The following is a 25,344-nucleotide window of genomic DNA, read 5'->3' as shown; positions in this document are numbered from 1 at the left end:
CCACACGAACTCAGCCTTGTCTAGGCAGCATGCCATACTTGAAGCCGGCGTGTCGCTTTCCATCCAGCGCATAACTCAGCCTCGCAATTCACAATTTCGGAACTAGTCAGTACATTTCCGCAATATGGCTTCGTTTTCAGGCAGCGGCAGAGGTGGCTGGGCTCCACGCAGAGGGCGAGGCCGCGGAGGAAGAGCGCCTCACTTCGCAAAGAACAGAGAGCAGCCAAAACCGGATCTCCAGACACATCCGCTTGGAGACCCTGTGAAAGTGTTTCGCAGCTCCAATCTGAGTCTGAAACCAATCGACTCGGCGGAGATATCGAATTGCCAACATGTCGCGTCGTACAACTGGCTCAATGACAAGGTACCTACCATCGTCGTTCCAGGTAAGGCTTCTTTTTGTGCCTACATGGACGTTAGCCCGCCCACTTTGCACGTTATCATCTTGCTGTAGTCTGCATACCAGATGGAGCTGACAGTTCTAGGTAAACCTCCTCGCTGGACACCACTCCAAGCTCCACAGCGTTTGAAAGAAGACGACGGACAGTACTTTCGCGACCCCAATGCTGCAAAGTATCCCGACTTCCCCATGGCACCCGTCGTACATGCTATTACAGAGACCGACCCCGAATTCGACGCTACGAACACCGATGTCTTCGCATGCGGAAGCATCCTTGGCAACCTCCTGCGCTTCGCTCGTGGTGTCGACAAAGCCTTTCGGTTTAACATCGAGGTCATTGGCGAGACTGTCTTCTTTGTACGGAAAGAGAACGACCCCAAAGAAGTTATCAAGGATATCAGAGGCTTTGGTCATACGTTTCCAGAAGCATACACCACATGGGAGCATAGTGTCAAGGGTTCTGAGACACACCAGCGCATCATACGATATGAGTTTGGCGGCTTGGAGTGTCTTGTACGCTTCGAAAGCGACGGCTACATTGATAACTCCCTAGCAGTCCGCGATGTCGCGCCCGCACAGACTGCTGGAGACCAAGATGAGCTTTTGCAAGCATTCCAACAAGCAGCCATCGGCCGTTCGCCCAGCAACGCGATGGGTAAGCCGGAAGAGCTCAAGATCGAACACGGCGGATCTACAGTATCGCATCACTCCATCTTCGACCTGAAGACACGCTCAGGCAAATACAAGAAACCCATCGACATGACTGACATATACCCGGCGCTCTGGATGAAGCAGATATCCAACTTCATCGTTGCCTACCACGACGGCCATGGCCTCTTCGAAGACATACAGGTACAAGACGTCAAGAGCGGTGTGCGAGCCTGGGTCCGAGAGAATAGAGACGGTATCCGCCGCTTCGCAACACTACTCAATGAGATCGTTGACATCGCGAAGAGCAGCACCAACAAGTTGCTCGAAGTGTATTGCCCCGGAGCGGATCGCCTAGAGATCCGAAAACAGTACGGCGACGGCGTACACGCGTTGCCTGCAGATTTGGTCGACAGGTGGGAGAAGGCAGAGTTCGGTGCCTCCGTTCCTCAGGATGATGCTTCGGATGAGGACGAATACAATGATGGCGGTGTCGAGCTTGATGCAAGGTATGGGTTTGGCAGTGGCTACGACGACTCAGGGTCTGAGCCAGACTACACTGCCTGTTCTGCTCACGACTGTGGGTACTGTGGAAAGTGCACGTACTAAGACTGACTATCGCCTGGTTGTGCCTCTATTGTTTCCTCACTAGCAACTAAAGTATCGACGTATCCTGCCCTACCAAGCCGTGCTTCAGTATACCCTTGGTTTTCGCATAATCATTCTTGGTAAGGCGATGAGCCTACATCGTCGTCACAGCCTGTTGTGAAGAACTCTAACTCTGATCGTAGTCGGCAAGACCTTCTGTGACCAAATCGGTTTTCTGGCAGCGATACCGGGCTGTTCACCATCTCGTCTCTAGGTCAACGAGGAGAACAAGAAGCAGATCGGCAAGGACGCTGCCGTCATCTACCAGGACGAGCTGGTGCCGAGGTTGCAGCATATACAGGACCTCAACTCAGCTCTGCACAGCTTCTTACAGAAACTCTGCGTCGCCCCTACCAACGTCAGCAACTCAGAGCTAGAGCAATTCCAAGAGAAGGTCAAGGATCAAGACTATTTTTACCAAACAATCGCGATGCTCTCTACCCATGTGCAATTTATCAGGATGGAGATGCAACATCTGGGCGCGCAAGTCGGGGCGGCCCTCCTCTTGACCGACTTCAATCCGGAATACTTCCCCCAAGTGGGATATTGAGAATCGAACCCCACACCCGCTCACAGCCGCCATTACTAATGCCACCCAAGACATCGCCCATCTGCCAGGCGTAAAAACAGTCTACGACGAGTTCGATGTTGACTTCAACGAAATAGATGTGAAAATTCCAGTGGAAGATATGCCCTCAAGCCACAATCTTATTCGGATGCTTCATGACATCGTCACGATGTTCAAGACAGACGGCAGAGAGATGACACGCCGTTCATACAACAAGATGCCAAAGAAAGAGGTGGAAAACACAGATGAGGGTAATATGATGGACGGAGAAATGTCTGACCACGAGTCGTTGCAGCCGAAGCTCAAGTACACAACGGGGCGTCATGCAAAGAAGTACGAAATCTTAAAGGGAAAGACCAAGTTTTATCTCGTGCTCCACATGATCAAGAACGGGGAGAAACGAACGCGCGGATCCACGACTATTCATGCCTATCACATGGTCCCCCACTTTGCGGTCATGCATACCAACTCAAAATACACCTCATCCCGATGCGCTTGGCGCTGCAAGACGACACATCTCTTCGGCTTTGGAGCTGGATTCGTCGCCTATATCGCCGGAAATCTAAAAGCTCCACCCGCAGCCATGTTCCTTCGCTTTGAAGTTGTCGAGCAGGTGCTGACAAAGTCGGGACAACAACATCAATAACAAAAAGACATCGCGCTTCTTGACTTCTACACCACAATTTTAACGTCCACAATACATCCAGTGTTACATTTCGTCACTTCGATACATGCGCCTGCAGCATACATTCGCATACTACACTCTCTCAATTCCACGCCATGGGTAACCGAGACTCCGACAACACCGCTACGAGTAGTCTGACTCCACGTACGAATACAACGTCTTCTGCAAACGCACCTCTTATAACCAGGGCAACGCCACTCAGCACTTCGATTGAGCGACCTCGTGGGGCATACGATCATTTGGGCTATCTAAGAATGGAAAAACGAAGCTAAAAGAAGACTCGAAGAGGGTGAGATGGCTGAAGCAGAGGGCCTTTTACGAAGACTCTAGCTGTCGCTGACGGAGTGTTATTAATAGCGTGAATCGAAATGTTATTGTAATTGGCCAGTCGGAACACAAAGACGTAGTGATGCGCATATAGTCTAAAGGCGTACTCTCAAACTCTCGTGACTGTGATGTCATCATGGGGGTTCCCATTCGTCTGGGTAGCGAAGTCGTGAGGGCCACACGCAAACCTGCACGGACCATAATGGTCATGTGACAGAAGGTATAGCCTTGGGTTGGGCGTGTAGGCCAAAGCATTCACCCAAGTTCGGACCCCCGACTCTTCTTCGCTACGCGTTCAACCACAGTGTTTCTCTCCTCTCATCCAAGCCAACGCAACCCCGTCAGCGCAAGGATCTAAACCATGCATAGAGAGACTACGATACCAACTACACGACCTTCGGTATGGGACAGAGTGCGAAACAAGCGGTGGCCTCTGATACGCACGAGGTCCAAACTGTCGCTAGACGATGGAGGCGCGCGACAAAAGCCGGGAGGGCTCAAACGAATGCTGAGCTCACGGTTGGGAACGAGCGTAAAGACTCCGCGGCCTTGGTCATCCTCGGTATGGGGCAGGGGAAACGTGCACGGCGTATCAGAAGAAGCGGTACCATTGACTCGCTCAAGAAGTGTCTTCCTACAGCGAAGAACTTCAGCCACCACCGTGGATCGAATACGGCCGCCGAGTCACTACGTCGACTACAGTAGAGTCCCACTTGCTGTTAATCGCCGAGAGTCTACGCCGAAGAGTAGTATAGTGGCTCAAGCTTCCGAAGGAGTAACCCTCGCTACGGTTTATAGCGACGACGGCGAGCCCTCGGGGCGCGAATTCGACCGACGGAACTTCAAAGCCATTCGAGGCATATCGCGCGCAGTCTTGGAAGAAACAACACTCGATCTCGTCGATCCTGAGAGGAAACTGTCCCTGGGTAGCTGTCGCGTCACACGTCGGACGGAGGGATCGTTCCACCATGCAGTATTCTTGAGGATTGAGCGCGAAGATGAAGTTCCGCAGGAGTACGTTCTCAAGATACCTGCACACGGTACAAGAAAAGAGTGGGGTATGAACGACCGTATGATGTTGGAATGTGAAGCTCAGCTACTGAAGCATATCCGCCACCATACAGACTGCCCAGTACCAGACGTTGTCGCATACGACGGCGGCCTAAACAATGCGATAGGCGCGCCGTACATACTTATGAAGAAGATCAAAGGTATAGCGGCGACGGATCTGTGGCTCGGTCAACGCTATATAACGATCAAGTCTGACGATCTGCACCTTGAGGCCGACGATCCTTCGCCCGAGGTCGAGCAAAAGCGCGTTACCTTTCTGCGCTCTCTTGCGAAAGCTGTGAGCCAACTCGCCACGCTCGAGTTCCCGTATACTGGCGTCCCTAGCTACGAGTCCCCCGAAGATAAGAACCCAAAGTTCATCGCGCCGGCCTGGCGGTGGCACTGCAAGATGAACATGGAACAGCCGACGTCTTATGGATCATTTGCATCCAGCGAAGCTTTCTTCGCCGCTGGTCTCGACAGGCTCTGCGAGCCCGAGAACCCTCTTGATAGCGATGGGATGACAGAACTCGGCGTTAAGATAGTGATGAGGATCATACTGTCTTCGGCTCCGTTCAAGCCGTTCACGCCCTCAAAGGTTGAGATATCTCATGCTGGGTACGGTAGCCACACCGTACCGGTGCGCGAAACATTTGTCATCCGACATGACGACCTCGACCTCCAGAATATCCTGGTAGATGAAGATGGTAATGTAACTGGCATCATCGACTGGGATGCTTGCGCAGCGGTGCCACGCTGCATTGGCTACGCATCCATGCCTACCTTTCTTCGTCGCGACTGGCTCCCAGACTACGGCTTAGGTCGGCTGCCACATATGACTTGGGCCATCGAGCGCTACCGCGAGATATACACCCAGGCTATGGAGGAGATCTGTCAGTCTTCGGATGTAAACTTCACGCGCAAGTCCGCGATGTATCAGCTGGTGTTAGCGGCCTTGGATAAAGACTTTCGGTGTAGGGATGTTGTGGAGCTGCTGCTGAGGGAAATGCCTGAGTACAGACGCGTTGATGTGAATTCGTTTTGTCGGAGGCTGGGGCAGGGTTGGCCGGCAGCTGAAAAGGCGTTGAGGATGAAGATGGCGGAGTTGTTGAAGCCGGAGTGAAAGCGATCCGTATGCGCAGCCTGTATGACGTCGAAGGGTCTTCCAAGGGATGTATTACTTTACGGTATTCGAACCATGTCAATGCCATCTCGATGGTGATGGAAGATGGCCCCGAGATTCCACGTGCTGAGTCCAAACTGTCGTTGCTATGAGGTCTCTTATCGCAACGACCGCAGCCTTATCAGTGCTCAACGTCATCGGTACCGAGCACGTGCCGAGCTCTCACCCCTACGTCCCAACGTTCTTTCTCGCGCACAAACTTCAACCAACGCATCGTCAGATCCGGCCCAGATACACCCCGCATCGGTGAGAGTCATCAACGTGCGATAATCGTATTGCCCCGCAACGGCCGCCAACAATCGATAAACTATGTCTGTGCCACGCTTAGGCCAAGTCGCGTTACGGTGTGACCAAGACGGATGGCGGCTTTCCAGCTTCTCAGCCCTATCTTACGCGAGCCTCTTCTCGTAAAGCTTACAGGCAGGATCGATCTAAGTATCTCACGCGGTACATGATGAGGCGATGATACATCAACAATGTACCCTTCGAGAAATAGCACTACCACACCTGCAGGTGCTGCCGTGTCATCGCGCGTCCTTATCCGGATGTAGTACCACTCGGTGTAATACAATGGGTATAGCACTACTCCAAGAGCATGTGCCGAGCTGGTGTTGTAGCTCTTAGGTTCTCGAACAGGTCTCGGCTCATGTTCATTGGGATCGGCTACCAATTAGGACGTGCTCGACTGCATTGGCGCACAACAAGTCAGGCATCGCGATCCGAGGAAGGGTGTGCGGGAAAAGCAACGTTTGTTGATATAAAACAAACATATCGTGGACACCTTCAGATACGAGCACCACCCACCGACAGTCGCTTTCGCCTTCATCTTCTTGCACCTATCGTGTGCTTTAATACACTAATATCTAATGTTTTCACACGCAAGGGCAGCGGCTGCCTTTCTGCCATTTCTCTACTCAAACACCCTCGCTCAGGGCCAAGGATCATGGGGTCCAGTAATTGACTTTCCGATCATTCCCGTTGCAGCCTATATCGTTCCAGAATGGCCGACTCCGACTCGCATGATGGTGTATTCGGCATTTTCACCGAACGCCTTCGGGGGTGAACGTGGTCTCACTCAGTTCGCGGAGTACAATTTGGTCTCTGGGCAGATGACTACTCGCCAGGTCGCTGAAACCAACCACGACATGTTCTGCCCTGGTATGAGCTCTTTGGCCGATGGAAGATTGGTCATCACGGGAGGAAGCAATGCGGAGAAGACGACCATATACCAACCGGAGACAAATACATTCGCTCCCGGGCCAGATATGAAAGTACCCCGTGGCTACCAGAGCAGCGCTATCCTCTCCAACGGAAATGTCTTCACTATTGGTGGATCCTGGAGTGGACCAAGAGGTGGAAAGCCAGGAGAGATTTACGACCCAGTACAGAACACATGGACACTTCTTCCTGGTGCTGCTGTCGAGCCGATGTTGACGACCGACCACGAGGGCATCTTCCGCGAGGATAACCACGCCTGGCTCTTTCCTTGGCGCAACGGCACTATCTTCCAGGCTGGGCCCAGCAAAGCGATGAACTGGTACTATACTGATGGCGAGGGCGGTGTCAGCCCAGCAGGCATCCGCGACGATGTTAACGATGCCATGTGCGGTGTCCACGTCATGTACGATGTTGGAAAGATTTTCACTGCAGGTGGAGCCCAGTACTATGACCAAGCGCCCGGTCTCGCAGTCGCGCATTTGATGGAAATCAACTACGTGGGCGCACCAGTGACAGCCGAACGAATCGCCGATATGCACCACCCTCGCGCTTTCGCAAACATAGTTGTTCTTCCCGACGGCAAGCTTTTGATCACTGGCGGACAGCGTTGGGCTGCGGGCTTTACAGACATCGACCCCGTCTTCATCCCCGAGATGTTTGATCCAGCAACTAAGACATTCACTGAGCTGCCCGCCGAAGCCATTCCGCGTAACTACCACTCTGTGTCTATCCTACTACCCGATGCCACCGTCTTCAGTGGAGGTGGAGGTCTTTGCTGGGATGATGGAACCGGTGGACCGTCCTACCACTGCAAAGACACAGTCGACCACCCTAACGGCCAGATCTTCACCCCAGCATACCTCCAAACCGGCGCTCCTCGCCCGATCATCGAGAACGTTGCCAACAGCATCGTCGCCCCTGGCGGTGAGCTCAGGGTCAAGATGCAAGGTTCGGCCAACGGTCTGCAGTTCTCCTTCATCAGGATTGGAAGTGTTACACACAACGTCAACAGTGATCAGAGGCGAATCCCGCTCCAGCCCAGAATTGAGGGTGAAGAGGTTGTCTTGCCCATCATGAATGACTCTGGTGTCGTGTTGCCGGGAGCGTGGTATCTCTTTGCTGTCAGTGCGGAGGGTGTGCCGAGTGTGGCTAGGACTGTGTGGGTCGAGAAGGTTTAAGTTTGATGCTGCATTTGATTTAGTGACGAAAGATGAAGATACCTAAGTAGATTCGTAGTAGTGTTAATACAAACCATGATACCAAATCAACACTTGTGTCAAAGTGTAAAGGATGGGCACTGTTGCTGAAGATTCGGCATCACAAGCTCGTCGCTTAGTAAACACTCCGAGTGAGTGACTTCTTTCGGCTCATACCAAGAATGTGAGAGTGATCAACGACATAAATTATTATTAACCAATATGCTGACCAAAATACATTGCTGGCTAAAGCACATTACCAAAATGACGATGGAGATGCTCGTTTTAATGCTTCTGCGAAGAGAACCTACAGAGGTCCTCTCTCCAGGTCCTTGTGTGATCCATCCACGCTTCCATCAGAGGAACCCCCTTTGATCGCATCTTTCTTCTCCTCAGCCTTCGGTGCCGGTGGTGGTGGCGGAATCTGCGCAACCCAGAACACCGGGTATCGCCGCTGAACATTATTTCCCATCATGGCTGTAACCAGCACAACAGTCGAGGACAGAAGCAAGACCGGCAAGAAGTACCACCGCAGCGCCCAGATATGCTGGTCAACGCACGGCATGAGTGCTGTTGCTCCAGCAGGTGGGTGAGTCGTCTTAGTCAGGTGCATGACAACGAGAGCGATAGCTGTGGCCAAGGCAGCAGCGAGCCATTGCAGTCGTGGGTAAGGATCTTTTTCGAGGTCGAACTGGAAGATTGTTGCTATGATAACTCCGACTAGGCCGCTGAAGAAGTGGCCGAAGATTAGGGAGCGTGGTTGCGAGAAGGGCACGTCGATGGCGCCGTAGCAGAGGATTGCTGAGGCACCCTATGAAAATGTTAGTCCTCTTCAATATCAAAACATGGAAAGAGTAGGAGAACGTACAAATGAAGCGATGATTGGTGGTACAGCGCGACTTCTCATGTAGTCTGTATGCCCAAATATAGCGAGAATGACGCTAAGCCCACAGAAAGCGCCGATGAAGCCCCAGACACAGACGATCCATGTGCGAGCAGCTGGTGCTGCTTTTGTTCGGTATCCAAGCCAGTGACTGATAGGTTGCGGGAGGCGTGCAAGACCACGCAGGATAACGCGCTCAACGGGCACAAGAGGATCCCATATCGGCATGGTGAAGGCGGAAGATGCCTAGTTTACGCACGCGGCGGCGACTACGACAGATACTCGAAGAGAACGTCTGAGTTAAACCAGTCGAGTCGAGAAATATTCGCTGTCAATATTAGGATGTAGTGGTGGTAGCGATGTCAAGAAGTGGAAATGCGGAAAGAGAGAAAGCTTGATGAAAGCATAGACGCGGTAAACAGAACCTAGAGAAGGGAATAACGACCGGTGGGACGTCACCATCGCGGATCGAGCCTGGATCATGCACCCCGGACTAATGGCGCGTGCCGTTTTAGTGCTGCTAATGACCGCGGCATCACGCTTTTTGAATTCACGATCTTTGTTGATGCCACTGTTTCTAGGCATGGCTGGTATGCGTCGACACAAAGACAACAGAGTCTCTGGCCCTGCTGCTACACCTACAAACATGCCCTGCAACAACAGCGAGGATGAATCCTGCGCAAACAAACGCGCAAAAGGAAGGCTTCCGCAAAGTCCTGACGATGGTTTGCGAAAATGCGGAGTAAGCGGTTTTCTGTTAGTAATAGTCCGAGATTTCGCAGAGCTTCGGGCGAATGTCGCCGAAGTGCGGCATCACCAAAGTCTCAGTCCTCACACTTTTACGAGAGTCGGTTCTCAGCTCGTACAATTAGAATTGTTGGTATTATGGGGTATGTATGCTTCTTTTACCATGCAAAGAGACATTTCATGCCAATATATGGTCGTCGAGTCCGTAAAGACCGGGACCAACCCTCGAAAACGCCAGAGCGCCGCGCTAAAGCCCAAAGATTTGGCATGCATCCCAGATAAACGTCGTAACATGGTCGTCGAGATTAGACAGCCTGCCAGGTATTACTGTTCGGGTCTTTGGGCAGGCTGTTGTTGGAACTTTTAGTACCCAGTGCGGTAGCCACCGAGTCCACTCTAACATTTCCCTTGACTTTCGTACTATCCGCATCATTACTATTCGTGTCCTCTGCATCATCTTTCACAGTCGGCAAGCTCATGTCAGCCACGAAACTCGGTTTAGTGAGCTGGTGCTCCATCAATATGCCCATCTTCTTCAACCAGTTCTCAGCGGGGCTCTTGAGCCAAGGAAGCGAACTAGCGATGATACCGATCTCTTCCTCGAGTTTGGCCCACAGTGAAGGTACTATAGTCGCTTGCATTACGTCGCCTTGGCCGAACGTGGTGAATGTTGTCATCTTGGCGCAGTTTATCGCGGTTGCGAGGAGACCGAGGGCCATGAGGAAGCCGATGAGTATCTTCTCGGATTGAGAGCGGTTCAGGGTGCGGATCAGCCGGATTGGCATGAGTGAGAGTGTGAGATCCATGGCGATATAGATGCCTATCGAGAGGGTTAGTTGAGTTCTACATGAGTAGTGCCGAGGGAAGTCTTACCAGCAATGACCCATCCGTAGATGACGATGGGGCCCAGATCCCAGCATTTGGAAGAGATACCGGTATCCCAGTTCGAGCTGACAGGTGTGCATTGCGCAAATTGGATGACGAAGTAACTCCATGAGATTGTTGTTTGTAAGCCCATGATGAAGTACAACGGCCATCGCCAAAGCCTTTCAGTCCCGAAGCGCAGCAGTGAGCACGCGACAGAGAGTCGTACAAGCCAGAGCGTAAGAAGCCATACAGTTTGGAGGGCGAACTGTAGCCTCAATGTCTGCTTGAGCGTCTTGGGTGTGAAGGATGCCGCTGGTTTGCCCCATCCGTATGCCGTGGATGCGATAGCCAAACATATGCCGATCAAAGAAAGCGGTTCTGCGACAACGATGATCCAGTCATCGAGGAACAGTTTTCCAGTCCTCTGTATCCGTGTGTAGATGCGTGCGATAACCAGGAAGAATGCGACAACGCCGAAAGAAACGACAGGACCAAGGTAGATGGCGGCTTTGTTAGAGTATGGCACCGCGGCCATCGGGTCGGCCATCGAATGGTGTCGTGTCGTGGGGTTTGACCAGAAGGTGAGGATACGGAGGAGTCTGGGGTATTGCAATTGTCTTGCACGCTACGTGCGACTAGTTGTCATGGGCTTCGTGAGATACACAAGGAATCCTCGTATGCTGCGATTCTACCAAAGCTACACACCCGTGGACGGACAAGTCGTGAACGGAAGCCACGGATAGACAAGACGAGAAGACGAACAGGCAAACAAGAAGAAAGACAAGCCTAGATACCCTGGGCCTGAAGAGATGTTGAACAAGTTTAAACTTTCGCACCTCGGGATCCGGCTCATCGACGCTATATGCGGACCGCTGCAAGCATCGTATTTCCCGCCATTCTGACATGCGACAGCGTGGATTGATGAGGCGCCCGGCCATATGTCCTGTGAAGGCTACCACCTGCAGGAACAATAAAGTTCGAAGCAAACCTTCCGTCCTTCAGCGCGGAGACGAACTTGCGCAATGCAGATGCGGTGGGGAGGGAACCGTTGCTTTGACACGGCAGATGGGCCAGGGCCCTCAGGCATCCATCGTCAAATGTTGGTTGCGGATGAGCCGTTTACCACGCGACTGCTAGACTGATCTGGGTCTAGGCGCTCGCTCGGCTGGGTATAGTGAGGCTATCGCAAGCGGGTAGTCGCGTGGCATGATTCACGTACCTGGAGCTGCTGAAGCAATGGCTTCGTTTTTGATGGGTGCATCGCCCCTGAGTTGTTCAGCTCCGCGAGCAGGTTTATGCGGTAGATGCACGTCAACGGTGAATGTGGAAGAATCTTACCCCGGATTACTGCTGTCGCAATGACTCCAGCAATCAGATGAGCGAGAAAAAGGAAGTGCGAAGAAACTGCGCTGCCGCTTGATACGCCTACTGTGTTGCAGCTGCGACAATATGCACATCTCCTACCCGAAAATCTACCCATCGGGCTGTTCATTCCCTTCGCGGTGATGTATTCCGGTAAACTAATCGGTTTCATCGCTGCGATACCATCGACTCTGGCCCTGGTCCAGCGGCAGTACGTGCGTACCGTGTCCGGCGCGACCTCTTTTGGATTTGAGGATTCGCAGCTGAGCGCCGTCATTGGCGGCATTACAGGAGTCTGAGTCGCAACAGCATCCATAGGGATGATCGGCCCAGTGCGAGTCAATAAGTTCGGAAGGATCGCATTGCGCAAGCACTGCAGGATGAATGTATTCTGGTTGTTGGGAACTCTTGGAGTTGAAGATTGGCCGCCACGACGGGCGGAAGACGGCGGAAGACGAGAACCTGGATACAGACTGACTCGTATCGATAGCCCAGGGAACTGATGGCTCGCACATCGTTTTTTAGAACTTTGGTAGCATGCGAACTATGCGGTAGCAGAACCAGAGTCCCATATGCGCCATCCTTCTTGCATGCTGCAGGGCCGCTGGCGTTCAGGCTATACGAATGTCTGTAACACGCCAGGTCAGCCACCGCATTGAAGATTACTGATGGAAAGATGTAAGCCCAACTTCGGGCCTTCTTCTACATCCCTCATTCCCTCTCCAAGAATAGGAGTACATCGGTGTAGAACTCCAATGGTCGTAGGCTTGATGAGAAGCTTCCGCGGTATCTGATTGGTCTATGACATCATGCCCCTCACTTTAGCGCAAGCACGCAACCTGCATTGAAACTCTATCGCAAAATCGCAACCGGACATTGATCATCAACCACTTCCTAAACCGAATCTGTTACCCATCCTCCGAAAACCGATTAGAAAGCTTTGCTATGGTCGAATGTCCAGAGTGCGGTGCAGGGGCTGATTTGACGAAAGACGGTGCTTGGGCGCATTGCGCTTCCTGTATGTCAATGCCCCTATCTTGTAGACATGCATGCTGAGTTGTTATGAGGCAACACGGTATTTGAGCCAGGAAAAGAAGGTAGTCACTACAAGGGCAGCGGAAGCGGGTCTGGCGACAAGGAAGAAGAGAAGAAGAGCGATTCGAAGGATGAGAACGTGAAGAAGGATTGAGGCTAGACTTCGGGTTTGAGATATTCAAGAATGTTTATGTATGTTCACCCAGTGGTCGTAACGAGTTGTGCGCAAAGGTCGGACCTGCTGGCAGTACGAATGAACTCGCTAATGTGATGGCAGGCATCCGATACACCACATTCAAGGGAAAAACTGGCCACCCTGGAGTCTACGTTAACGTTAGGTCGCCCACTTCGCATCTTTTCATGTTGATGTAGTCTGTAGACCTACTTAATCTTTCATTCTTGGATGAGGTAGTATATGGCACACATGTATCGTGCCCGATCTCGCAATGATACATGATCAACGAAGAGTTCTTCTTGCGCCTATGTCATCTTCATCTCAATGGAGCAGCCCATACATACCTCAACGATACCCTCAGTAGTCACACTTGGTATTCATCAACGTAAGAAAACCTCGATCTATCCTAGCCTTCCACAGCGCGTCGTCTTCCCGGCTTAGGCCCTTAATTTCCACCGGACACAGCTGTTCCAGTAGGTACTTCTCCTTTTCCCTAACAACTGTCAGTTGATTCGTTCCCTCAGTGGAAGATATTGTATACTTACGCATTGCCCGAATCAGGTTTATTCTTAACGTCATATCTGGTCAAGTTCTCCTCGAGATACTCTAGTACCGTTGCCGCGGAGTACTGAGATGGGAACAGCTGCTTGCAATCTTTTGATCGGCAGTCGTGTCGGGTCTTTTGTCCGTGGAAGTACTGGTTCTTTGGGTAAATAGAGGACACTTCATGCGATTTCCTACCGCCGACTCCCCCGGATGCTTTTGCCGGATCGTATTGGATGCGATATGGGCTAGACAAACGGCTGAACTCTGTCTCGACGACCTTTCCCAACCCGTTTATCCACAGCGTAGTAGCTGCGTACCCAACAGTCTCACCGAATGTGTCATTTAGCGCATTCAAAGCGTTCAGTCGGAGTTCTTGAAACGTGCTTGTTTGCTCGGCGAAAAGGGAACGGCCACCCGGTGTAGAGGTTAATGAACGGATCGTGACAGTGCGATCACCCCAATACGAAGATGTCTCCAAGAGTAAGGGCAGCACGCTGATGCGCAGGTCTTCCAAGGCGGTCGGATCTGCTAAGTCAAACTCCAGCACAACGCTGAGCTCTTTTGATTCCCCAAGCTTCCAATGGGGCGTTGACCATCGCAAAGGCCTTGATATCCCGTCATACCTCTGTCCGGGATCCTTGGGGGTAGTAAATGTATGATGTAAGATGTGAGCGAGTTTGCTGAAGTTAGTGAACGTACTGCGCTTCTCCCTTGAATGAAGCAGCAATGTGTACGATGCGGCTTGTAGCAGGCTTGCCCAACAGGTCTCATGAAGCCGCCTGTTGGCGTAAGTGAAGTTGATTGGCAAGCTCGTGTGGACATCAAGATCGATGCAGATTTCCTCCCGCTCATGGAGAACCTCGGAAAAGATCTTGGAGAGTATGGGATGGACGGGTAAGCTGAGCAAGGTAGGAGGTGTCGGCTTTGTCAAGGTAAGGGACCGTTCGCTATCCTCAGCGGCAAAACTATAGATTTGTCGCTCGCGATCGAGTGCAGATCGGCTTGGTCGGCGAGAAGGTGGTGATTTAACCAAGCGGAACATACCACCGGAGCCGTCATATTTGATTGCAATTTCGAGCATCTGACTGCGAGATGCCTTTAGCATCATTTGGCCTTCGAGAATACACCGCATGATCCGGGTCATCGCTGGAGCATTACAGACCTCCCAGGAAGCTACCTTGTCTTGCAAGTAAGCGACCTCAATAGCGAGGCGGTGATGCCAGAGGAACTCCAGAAGTATGCCGACCTCAAACACGTCGTATGTGTACGGATACCCACATCTATCGAATTTTGAGGCCCACTGCCTAGTCGTAATATCGAGGATGACTTTACGGATCCAATGAACCTGTGAGCCCAGTCGCTGGAGAAATAGTACAGCAACCTCTGCTACAGTCATCTGACTACGCTGCGAGTATTGGTAGCTGTCCGGAGCTATGAGGAACTTGTTGTTGGCATAGAAGGCCGAAGCCACATCCGAGTAAATAGTCCGACATGTCAGAAGCAAGCTCCTCTGATGCTGATGTTCTGGATCGAGCGAGAAGCTTATGTGCTCTGAGCTGTATTCAAAATGTCGACGGAAGGTAACCTTGATGGGCTCAGAGAACTCGACGAGATCCTCAAAGATCTTGTTCCGAAGCTCAGCGGGTAGAGTAACGAGGGAATGTTTGCGCGGATCTGCTGGCTTCGAGTTGCCGCCCGATAGTGGTAAGGGAACTCTAGGATGAGCTTTAGTGAGGGCGTTGAGGGCAGTTGAATGCTTAGTTGCCATGATGATGGCGTTCCTTGATCCGAAGCGATGTGGTTGAGAGTCGTGAAGTGCGAGTAAGGTGTAAGTCAAAATCTGCAAGTCTTAAGTATATTCAGGGTGGAGAGAATACATGGGGCTATACAAAATCGCGCCACACTGCAGCCTTGAGTCTTACAACTCACTGGACCGTGCCCTTTGTCTTCCGACGCAGACAGTGGCGAGTTTGACGTAGTACTTCATATTCGGAAAAGCTTGAGCTTTTGGATACAGCTGCAGCCGTACTAATGAATGCTATCCGATCTTGGAGAAAAAGAATGAAACCAGATGCGAACGACGATGCTAAACTTCCACAAAACCATCACCTATCACTTCCTCCTTCATCATAGCCGCCCATCAACATTCCCATACTCAGCAAGCTCTACTTCATTCAAGTGACTCCTCGTTCGCATACTACTCCGCGCACTCTCTGTCGTGGCCAGACTTTGACGCATAAGCACCGCTCTCTTCGGATCCATCTTCGCGTTCGGCGATGCCGGCTTGAAGACCCGATTGCTTTCATGTCCGTAATACGAATAACGGGCGGGTCGTTTTCCTTTAGCAGCAGATGATATAGCGTTCGCATTGACGCCAGAATAAGAACTCATAGGACGCGTTACGGCTGGTATCGGCCAGTCATCAGTGTCGGAGGTCTCGTACTTGACCGACGATTCGGGCGATTCGTGATGTAAGTCCCACTCTTCGTGCTCCCAGATGGGGTCAGAGTATGTCGATGAGGAACCCGATGGTTCGTCAATGTATACTGACGAGAACGATGTTGTTGCTGATGTTCGTCTCGGCGCGTACGGGCGCGGGTGCATCATCTTCTCCATCTGCGCATCGAACATGTGACTCGATGCAGTATCGCGTTGATGCAGTCGGGGCAAGCTACGACGGAGCGACAACATGCGCGCTGGATTCCGTGGAGGTGGTGTCCGTTTCTCCAGATCCAGCATCTCGTAGCAGGCTTTTCCAATCCAGAGCATCTGCTCATGCTCGCGAAGGTAGCGCTCGCCACCGAAAGACTTCTGGACAATGTTACGAGCCATCATCCCCAGCTTTCGTCGATGTTCAGACTTCTCGTACATCCGACGCGTGATGGTCTCCACGTCTTTTGGTGTGGGTTTGTGAGGCAAGATTGGCGCCGCTATCCCAGGGCCGTCGTCGGCATATTGAGCCCACTCATCCAGCATAGCGAGTAAGTTGATCTGCGCTCGTGCCAGTCCGTATGCGTCGTTGGGGGCCACAACTTCGCTGTAGCGTTTGCCGTCGTCGGGATCAGTGAGCACGCGCAGCGACGCGCCGACATCAGTGCACACAACTGGTGCTCCAGTAAGCGCCGCTTCTCCGAGCGCAAGCGGCAGTCCTTCCGAAACGGAGGAATTGAGGAACAACCAAGTACTTGCGAGAACCATCGCTGGATCTGCAGTGCCGCGCATCGCTACGTTCTGACCAAGACCTTTACAAGCCAAGATCTCTTGACATTCAGAGGAGTAGACGGGCGATTTGTTAAGAGCTCCGTAGATATCGAGCTTGTAGTCCTTGAAGCCCCACTCGTTCGTGATGATGTCCGCCGCGAGTAAAGCTGTCTTGATGTCTTTCGCAAACCAGACATGAGACAGCATGGTTACTGTCGGCGTCTTCGTCTTGATCTCGGTCACCGGAGAGAACTTGGTCATGTCGGTAATACCGTTGACAATGGGATCGACCTTCCGACGAAACACGTTGCGGTGGGTGAGTTGACCCTTTGCGCTACCGATCTCGACCTCCCAGCCGGGGTTGAAGAAGTCTAGCATATCAAGTTAGTCACTTGGATTGGATAAAAGATGCGATGCACCTACCTGCACAGGGAAGAATCTGATCGGCGTGGTGCAAGATGAGACAAGATGTCAACTTCATTAGACCCAGTAGCGAGTTTCGGATGAAGGGCGGTAGAGTGCACATCGCTGATGAGAGGTAGAGGTTGGTCTCACGCCAGGAGATTGCATGATCCCAGATCTGAAGTGTGCAGTTGCGCTTCAGCTTGCAAACGATCCCGTAGGACGCTGACACGCTGTGGTGCGAGGCTTGGAAGACGTGGGGTATCTTTTCGGGGATGGGAATCGAGAAAATGAATAGATCTACTCAAGTTAGCTTTGTCGCGATCAACAGGAGGGTTTTACTTGCATCGGAACCACAGCTCTAGCGCCGTATCGAAGTGATTGAGCGTTGGAAGTTCAGTACGGAACCATTCTGAGGGCGGTTGCGCGTTCGGCATGTCTTCATCGAGCCACAGTCTCCTCCATGTATCTTTGACCACATCGCTTGTCCAGACCTCTTTCCAGTGGCGCGAGTCCTGGAAGTATGTGTTCAGGTTGACCAAAGCACGCGTCGCTTGCTTGACATCTGCTGACGTCATTGTGGTAGCTCGAGCGCCGCGAACGAGGGCAGTCAAGGTTGGAATGAAGTTCGTCTCGATGTCGGATATGGTTGCTGCTTTGACCAGATGGTCGACCTCACTGTCCAGCTTGTTGGTGAACATCCCATGGTTTGGATGCATGAAGTCCAGTCCCCACAGTGGTATCACCTTGAGTGACTCAACGTTCTCTTCGGTTTGGTGCTTCGGCAAGCCAAAGTCGTTAGCCGATTCGACGACCATGTGCCATTTGATGGTGCGCAAGTTGTTGATGAGATCTCGACGGCACGCCGAGACACCACCGCCTTCATTTGGCCAAGTACCAGTATCGACAGCGATGACATGTAGGTTGCGGTCAGTGTCGCGTTGTAGTGCTTTGGTTCTTGTGAAGATAACGGCATCCCCACCCTGACCAAAGCTGAACAAATCACTCATACGAATTGCAAGTGGCGTCCATGCGCTGATATCGCTTGTGAGGTCTGAGCTGGCCATGATGGCGTCGGCATGCAGCGCCAGATAGTCTTCAGCCTTTACGAGACTGCCACGATCTCTGCGTCTCCAATATGGGCGGAGGAGAGCTTCTCTGCGGATCAACTCTTCATCTACCCACCGAATGACAACACCATCTAGATCGTTCCGCTTCTTCCAAGCTTTCCAGAGTTGAGACCGAGCTCTGGATGTGGAAATCTCTTGCTGCTTGATGTTTGTTCGCAATATCCGACTGAAAAAGCTGGAGGATGGGGACTTGAAGGCCAGCAGGGGATTCTCGTCGGCGAAAGTGCATCGAGTTGGCTTCTTTAGTACGCCAAGCCAATCATGACGAATCATATCCGGGGTGTCGACTGGGGCGCCGTTGAGCTTCGTGGTGATGGTTGGATGGAACTTGTGATCATAGAGCCATGAGCATTCATATACGTCGGCTCCTTGGACGAATGTCGCTTCGTGAACGCGAGGAGTAGGTATCCAGCGCTCCATCTTCTCGGCATGGCGAACAGGAGGTGCACACCAACTGACGTTGGCTGACATATGCGGCAGCACGAATTCGGCGCGAAGAAGCTCGTCGTCGTACTTGGCGTTCTTGCGATAATGATATTTGAAGCGAACCAGGTTGTCATGGCTGATATAGCTTCCCGACTCGATGTGGCCCTTCCGGTTATAGACAACCTTGGCACCTTCATCCTGGCCGCTGCGGCAGGTTCTGCTTAGAGGCACCCTGCTCCTCTTGACCTTTGAGATCTTTGTCTTGCGTTGGGGTTGCTTCAAGGCATACTCGTAGAGGTACTCATTGATGACCGCGCCATTCTTGTATTCTTCACGCAACGTGATGCGCATCTCTTCGTCATAGTATGTAACCCGGAGATGGCCCCAAGTAGGCTCTTGTTCCAGGTCACCCGAATAGAACATCAATTTGACTCCGCTGGCTTTGATAGGATGAATGAACGCTGTCTCAGTATCTCCATAGCTTCGAATGATCAAGCGGTTCTTCTTCTGGACGATCAAACTACCCTTCACTGTCCCAGCAAGACCTGCGATGTCTTTGCGGCGATGGTACAGGAAGAATGGTAAAGCGACGGACATCGCAACCCGACTGTATATCCATAAGCCCGTTAGAACAAAGGTGGCGGACGCTGCCATAGGACGTGGTGTGTGCATCAAGGCCCCGTTCAACTCACGCTGGTATTCGGGGTCGGCCATACACGCGAGGAAGAAGAACTTGACCCAGGTTCCAGCAGAGTGGTAGACATAGGCGATCGGTAGACGGACGTATTCGGTAAAGATGCTGAGAATCGAAACAGCGGAGTGATTCAAGACAGGATGATACGCCTGCTGGATGTCCGCAGTCATTTGACGGTACTCTTTCTCGGTGAGAGCGTGATCACCTCGATTCTTGAAGAAGCTATTCTTGACAACCGCCAAATATGCGCCGAGGTCATATCGCGCGATGCACGACAAGATTGTACAAGAGCTTTCCGCGGGAACGTTGGCGTTGATCCAGGCCATTTCTGTGTTCGTGTAAGGTGCGCGGATGCCAACGCATCGTCGGAGGAAGAGGCGCCGAATCTCGAGCGGAAGATCGTCCCATTGAGTTTCGCAATCGAAACCTAGGCACAAATTTCGCAGGAGTTCTTTGCGAAGCGCAGTTTCAAAGCTCAGGGCTTTCGGTCCCACGATAAGCTCCGGCATCGACCGCTTGCTGCATTCTGATATGGCGTAAAAACCACAGTCGCTTTCCCGGCAGGCAAGCATTGATTCTGTAATCTCAGCCTGGTAGTGCGGCATGCCAAACATGGTCTCTGAACAAGCGTGTAGCAGGGTCTCGGCAATTATTGCACTATTGCTGCTCACATTCATCTGCTTTGAGCCAGATCCTTTCGCGTCCGAAGCGATGTAAAGCGTGAGACGTCCGCCTGTGTAATGCGAGATCGCCCGTAGGTCGCAATCAACCCCAGCCACAGCCTGCATAGGAACAATGAAGACTTTGATAGACTCGTTCTTCCACGCCAGAACAATCCGCTGGATTAGAAAAGGCATAGTTGGGAATGCTTGCATGGCAAGCCTAGAGAGGTTTTCGTGGGTGCATGATAGTAGGATAGCGCAGATCTGGTCACCAGGCTGACCATTGGGATACACGCGAAACCTGTTCTCCTTGGGTGCAGCCCGCAGCTTGCTGCAGTACGCGTGGAGCTCACTTTGACTGAACTCCGCATCACCACCAGTGCCGCTGTAGGCGCGATATCGCTCGTCGATGGCTGAACGATCTTCAGTTCGAGACGCGACGCAGCTCAAGCTAGACATCTCGGTCGAGTTTGTGGGTTCCTTGTTCTGCGCGGTATCTGGTAGTAGGTTCGACATCCAGGTGCGCACGTGGAGCAAATCAGGCATGCCTAGCTTGGCAGTCCGGAACGAGAGAAGAGCTGCCGTCCAGGTTGAGACAGCAAGTGCAATGATCTTGTTGTACATGAAACCTGGTAAGACCGTGATAAGTATGTTGCCAGTTACCAAGCCGAGAATGACTGCTGCCAGGAGCGGCATTAGTGCATGTGGGCCGGAGAAAATCTTGTTGTACTGGTAGAGGAGTAGACCAGTATATGCGCCAACGTAAGCCAGGAATATGATGAGACCGACTGAGGAGCCATTGAAAATCCAGATCAGTGCAGCACATATCGCCAGGGCCCAAACATGGACACCGATAAATCGGCATAAGGTGCTCAGGTACAAGTGTCGCCTGAATTTCAGATCGTTGGATTTGGCTTTGTCGATCTGGTGTGCGTCCTTAATCGAGACTGGAGACATTTGCTCAGACATGGTGTGTAAGTGTTGAGCTTTATAGTCAAGTAGTACAGCTCCAATGAGGTAGTACGCAAGACCGAAGCCGACTGAGAGGCGAAGTGTGTCGTTGTCCATGGATGGAATGAATCCGACTAGTTGGTCGCCGCCGCGTACAAGATCGAGCCATCGATCCATGAGTGCGACGAGGAAGTAGAGTATACCACAGTAGATCTCGTCTCCAGCGGTCCTCCAATGGATGAAGGAGTTGTGAAGGCGAATACCTTTTTGCGACTGCTGCATGCTTTCAAGCGCCACCTGCGTTTCAAGATTCCAGGTTGAGCTGTATGGAATCGGTCGTTTGGTGTCGGTAATGCGTGCATACCAGTCCAGTAAAAACAGCGTAGAGTCCCAGCAACCTGCGAGTTGTCTGACGAAGGTATCATTCGTAGGCTTCTGCCATAATCGGCGTCCGTTCTCCTTCAAAACTGCGCTGTGTAGCGCGGTGCGGCAAAGAGCTAAGATTGCGGGCTCACTCATGCCGTAGAACAAGTCTTTGGCACTAATCGATGTCTTTGAAGAAGGCGCGTTCAAGTCGAGAACTTTGGATGCGGTATGAGGACCTTTGCTCGATTGATCTGCAGAAGTCCGATTAGCATGTGCGGCTGAAGCGTTAGGTGTGGCATTACCTTTAGGATGCATACCGCTTGTGACACGCTGCTCCTTGTCTGACCGCTTCACATACCAATCCTTGATGTCAGCATCGTTAAGCGTCTTGATGTTGTGATACCAGGTCACCCATTGCGTCGCAACGTGCCGAGTACCGAGGATCAGCAAGGTAATGAATATGTAGAGAACTCCTGGATAGATGTAGATGTCGTAGTCCTGAATAAAAATGGTCAACAGAGGGGATATCACTAATGTCGGGACTACCATGATGATGACTTTGCGACCATTGAGGAAACTGGACCCGGGAACCTGATATGTGGAGAGGACAGCAAGCACGGTGAGGTATGTTGTGAGGCCGAAAAGGTAGAAGACGAACACCGCCCCAAGGCCTGGACCCACGACAGCTGAGATGATGACAAAGCCAAGAAGACAGCCAGCAAGAGTGAATGCTAGACCACCAACCAGACGGGTGAGTACGAACATATTGGCGGCTGAGAATGCCATTGAGATGAGGTAGTAGGTGCCTCCGATGGATATCCAGGTTCCAATCGCGCCAGAGAGGAGCAATGAGCACATCAATGCCAGTGTAGCATAGTATAGTTGGTCCTCTTTCATATGCACACTCAGATACAGACCATGGCCAGTCGTAGATAGTAGGATGATGTCAACTAATGCTGGAATCGCAAAGACACTGAGGAAGGTGAAGCGGCGATATGCAGGCATGACGGATGGCTTTTGCTCGGGGTCGATGTCGGTCTGGGCTGCAGCGTAAGCAGAAGCAAACGATGGTGCGTTGAAGATCCACATCGGAGGTTGGTGTTCTTCCTGGTTGTAGTAGTTCCTATGCTTCTCCGATAGTAGTATACCGATATCGCTGGGCTTGATGTCAAAGTACGCCTCGCATCTTGATCCTAGCGCGAATAGCTCTGCAAAAGCTGCGCTTTGATCTGAGTATTGGTTGAACAGGGGATTCCGATCCGACACCTCGATGTACACTTCCTCAAACCCGGCTTTCCTTGCCGCGCAGAAGACACAGAAAAGCACGAAGTCAGCCGTCGAATCTAAGGATCCCCTGCTGGTAATATTGTTGACAGCGGAAGTGATGATGTCTAGCTTCTCATGGTCTCGTGACCATAATATATCATCAAGCACCCTTGCCACTTCCCGGAACAATTCTAGGGCATCACGTCCATCAAGCGTGGGTAGATGTGAGAGCCGGTACCATTTGAGCTTCGCGTTGACTAGCTGTTCATCAGTGATGCTACCATTGATGTAGTCCACGTTGCTGAGCTTCTTGAACTGATGGTACGTAGGCACATCAATCAGTAACTCTTCGCAACGTTTACGTATGGATGAGAGCAACGAGCAGTCCTCATCCCATTCCGAATATTGCATGTGTTGCAGATACAGGAGTAGATCAGTCGACGACAGAAGCTCTAGGTCTTGCTGTAGCCTCTCGGGTAGTCGTTCAGGCGAGAAGGACCCAGCCATGAACTCCGTCAAGCCATATTCTGCTAAGAAGCACTGGTATCTGGAGAAGCCTAGCCTGCTCAAGTGCGTATGAAGCAGAACAGCGTTGAGATCCTGAACCGACTTGGAGATGTACATGATGACCGATTGGGTCCTCTGCTCTAGTTCACAGACGGCCCAAAACTGAGCACCACCCGGCGTGTGGAACCCAGAGTCGAGCGCAGAGTATACTTGTAGTTGGTAGTTGTCCTCCGCGTCGTCATTTGTACGAGCTAGTGCGTCTACAAGCTTAGAGATGGCATCTCTTGACGTTGGAAGCAAGTCTAGGAAGTGGCTGCTGCTGTGGCAGTAGTCGCGAAGAATCCTAGCGACAGAATGTAGTTGTAAGGTTGAGAGTCGGCTGAGCAGCTTCAGATCCCGTAGACGCCGTTGTGAGTCAATGACACGCGAAAAGTCCGTCATTGACGCGTCCAATCCAATCGGAAAGCATCCCAATGAGCCATATGGCGACCCATTGGATGAGCAAGACAGTGGGTCGCTGCTATGCTTCTCCCTTGCCAGTGTCCATTCTAGACCAGAAGATGCGGGTGATGTAGGTGTTCGTGCAAGCATTGCTCCGTTCTCGTCGATCTCGGGGTAGTGCACAGTGTCGGTACATGTGCTCGACGCATCGTCGTCGCTGTCGTCGGAGGAGTCGGTTGCGTCGAGGCCGGCGAGCGTATCGGCAAGGCGGGGAAAGATGTGTTGTAAAGGGAGGTAATCGTCGATGATACTTGAGAAACCGGGAGCAAGCTGACAAGACTTAGCAGTGACCTAAGAACGCCCAGGCCAGGAAGACTTACTGTTCGCGCCATACGATATCGCTCGTGGACTTCCATGACTCTTCGTTGCTTGAGCCACTGGAAAGCAGCCAAGGGCTCATGACAAGGAACAATCTCGTCGATGTTCGATAGAGCCCGTTGACGCGGAAAATATGGGATGGCGCCGTGGTAGCTACACCACATATGTGCTCTTCTGACCACAGCGTGCGAGAGTTCGACATCGTCTTCGATCGTATCCCACATCATCGTTACGAACGACCTTTGACAGGCTTGGGAAACAAAAGATTTGGTTGTAGTCTTCATTTTGTCCATTTCGAAGAAGTCTCGGCGCTCTCCATTCGACTTGATCGTCCCATTGCGGACGATGAAGCCAGCGAACAATGCGACATCGAGTTTCTGGACACCGTCTAGGAAGTCTGGAGCCTCAATCTCCAAGTAGACATCCAGACCGTAGGCAATGAGGAGCTTCGTCAAGCCGTTGACTAGAGGCACCGACATACGGTCTCGCCAGCCAGAGACAAGAACGCCTGTGAAGTATCTGCTCTGGTCCGGTTGTCGCAAGGTACGCTGAATAGTCCACGACAGAACATACACCGCTCGCGACATGTCCAGTTCACTATCCGTTGTCGCGAATGTGATTATCTGGGCCAAATCGAGTCGTGCGATGATGTGAGGCCCCATTGGAATGCTATCGTCGCCAACAGCCTCCAAGACTCCAGGCTCGCAATAATCCAACACTACAATGTCCCATTGTGAAAGTGTTTGCGCTTCATCGTGTGTAACTGGATTGCTCAGGAGGCCCAGATATACGCCAAACGTCGACGGCTTTGTGGGGAGGGTATGGGTTTTGCGGACGACGCTCGAACTGTTTGACAATAGGTGGATTCGTTCTTGTACCGATCGTGGTAAGCTGTGATCGTTGTCGTCACCCTGTGAGGTTTATAAGCCTTGAGAAGATGTAGCATGCATGCTACGTACCTTCAACAATGTCCGTAGGGAACGGTATGAGTACCAAAGGAAAGCAACAACTCCTACAAGCCCACTGGCACTGATGACGGCAACAAGCGTCCATTCCCACCATTCCTGTAGTGATGGTCCAGTCTCGAAAGCCTGAACGCCCAAGATATCCGGCGAAGGCATCGGTCCTGGCTATGATTTGTTGGGTGTAGATCAGATATCTCCAGGTGCTGCTCCACTTCCAGAGAGTACAGTGATTACCATATGGTGATAAAGGCCAGTTAGTAGGTAATGCACGAAGAACTGGTAAAAGGATCCATAGTAGAGACCGTAGTAGCAAGGTGGATATGATGCCCTACTGGAATAGCCAGTGTGAACAGGGTGGGAAAATGGTCACTGGCTCATCGGCAAGCTCATCGGCTACCGAAAGCCAGTTTGACAGAT

At 51.9% G+C, this 25,344-nt stretch overlaps 9 protein-coding genes across 9 annotated transcripts; 4 read left to right on the top strand and 5 right to left on the bottom strand.

Annotated features, from left to right (window-relative positions):
- Positions 1–124: 124 nt before the first annotated feature.
- J4E83_008231 (uncharacterized protein) lies at positions 125–2,246 on the top strand (the record flags this gene model as incomplete). The annotated part of the gene is made up of 4 exons (XM_049335128.1): positions 125–386; positions 486–1,613; positions 1,701–1,744; positions 1,911–2,246. 4 exons carry the CDS (start codon positions 125–127, stop codon positions 2,244–2,246), a joined length of 1,770 nt encoding a protein of 589 aa, XP_049185667.1.
- A 1,535-nt stretch (positions 2,247–3,781) lies between these two features.
- Positions 3,782–5,449, top strand: J4E83_008230 (uncharacterized protein; the record flags this gene model as incomplete). The annotated part of the gene is made up of 1 exon (XM_049335127.1): positions 3,782–5,449. The coding sequence occupies one exon, from the start codon at positions 3,782–3,784 to the stop codon at positions 5,447–5,449; it is 1,668 nt and encodes a 555-aa protein (XP_049185666.1).
- Positions 5,450–6,375: 926 nt separating this feature from the next.
- Positions 6,376–7,905, top strand: J4E83_008229 (uncharacterized protein; the record flags this gene model as incomplete). Its single annotated transcript, XM_049335126.1, has 1 exon — positions 6,376–7,905. The coding sequence occupies one exon, from the start codon at positions 6,376–6,378 to the stop codon at positions 7,903–7,905; it is 1,530 nt and encodes a 509-aa protein (XP_049185665.1).
- Positions 7,906–8,230: 325 nt separating this feature from the next.
- On the bottom strand, positions 8,231–9,034 carry J4E83_008228 (uncharacterized protein; the record flags this gene model as incomplete). Its single annotated transcript, XM_049335125.1, has 2 exons — positions 8,231–8,734; positions 8,792–9,034. The coding sequence occupies 2 exons, from the start codon at positions 9,032–9,034 to the stop codon at positions 8,231–8,233; spliced, it is 747 nt and encodes a 248-aa protein (XP_049185664.1).
- An 824-nt stretch (positions 9,035–9,858) lies between these two features.
- Positions 9,859–10,967, bottom strand: J4E83_008227 (uncharacterized protein; the record flags this gene model as incomplete). The annotated part of the gene is made up of 2 exons (XM_049335124.1): positions 9,859–10,373; positions 10,427–10,967. The coding sequence occupies 2 exons, from the start codon at positions 10,965–10,967 to the stop codon at positions 9,859–9,861; spliced, it is 1,056 nt and encodes a 351-aa protein (XP_049185663.1).
- Positions 10,968–12,727: 1,760 nt separating this feature from the next.
- Positions 12,728–12,971, top strand: J4E83_008226 (uncharacterized protein; the record flags this gene model as incomplete). The annotated part of the gene is made up of 2 exons (XM_049335123.1): positions 12,728–12,800; positions 12,850–12,971. 2 exons carry the CDS (start codon positions 12,728–12,730, stop codon positions 12,969–12,971), a joined length of 195 nt encoding a protein of 64 aa, XP_049185662.1.
- Positions 12,972–13,533: 562 nt separating this feature from the next.
- Positions 13,534–15,306, bottom strand: J4E83_008225 (uncharacterized protein; the record flags this gene model as incomplete). Its single annotated transcript, XM_049335122.1, has 1 exon — positions 13,534–15,306. The coding sequence occupies one exon, from the start codon at positions 15,304–15,306 to the stop codon at positions 13,534–13,536; it is 1,773 nt and encodes a 590-aa protein (XP_049185661.1).
- A 359-nt stretch (positions 15,307–15,665) lies between these two features.
- J4E83_008224 (uncharacterized protein) lies at positions 15,666–17,117 on the bottom strand (the record flags this gene model as incomplete). Its single annotated transcript, XM_049335121.1, has 1 exon — positions 15,666–17,117. One exon carries the CDS (start codon positions 17,115–17,117, stop codon positions 15,666–15,668), a length of 1,452 nt encoding a protein of 483 aa, XP_049185660.1.
- Positions 17,118–17,479: 362 nt separating this feature from the next.
- J4E83_008223 (uncharacterized protein) lies at positions 17,480–25,083 on the bottom strand (the record flags this gene model as incomplete). Its single annotated transcript, XM_049335120.1, has 3 exons — positions 17,480–23,914; positions 23,965–24,873; positions 24,922–25,083. 3 exons carry the CDS (start codon positions 25,081–25,083, stop codon positions 17,480–17,482), a joined length of 7,506 nt encoding a protein of 2,501 aa, XP_049185659.1.
- Between the last annotated feature and the right edge of the window lie 261 nt (positions 25,084–25,344).

This window comes from Alternaria metachromatica (assembly GCF_023757995.1).
Source record: "Alternaria metachromatica strain BMP 0045 chromosome Unknown scaffold_23, whole genome shotgun sequence".
NCBI lineage: Eukaryota > Fungi > Ascomycota > Dothideomycetes > Pleosporales > Pleosporaceae > Alternaria > Alternaria metachromatica.
Note: the sequence above shows the minus strand (reverse complement) of the source record. Positions and strands in the feature narration are given on the sequence as shown.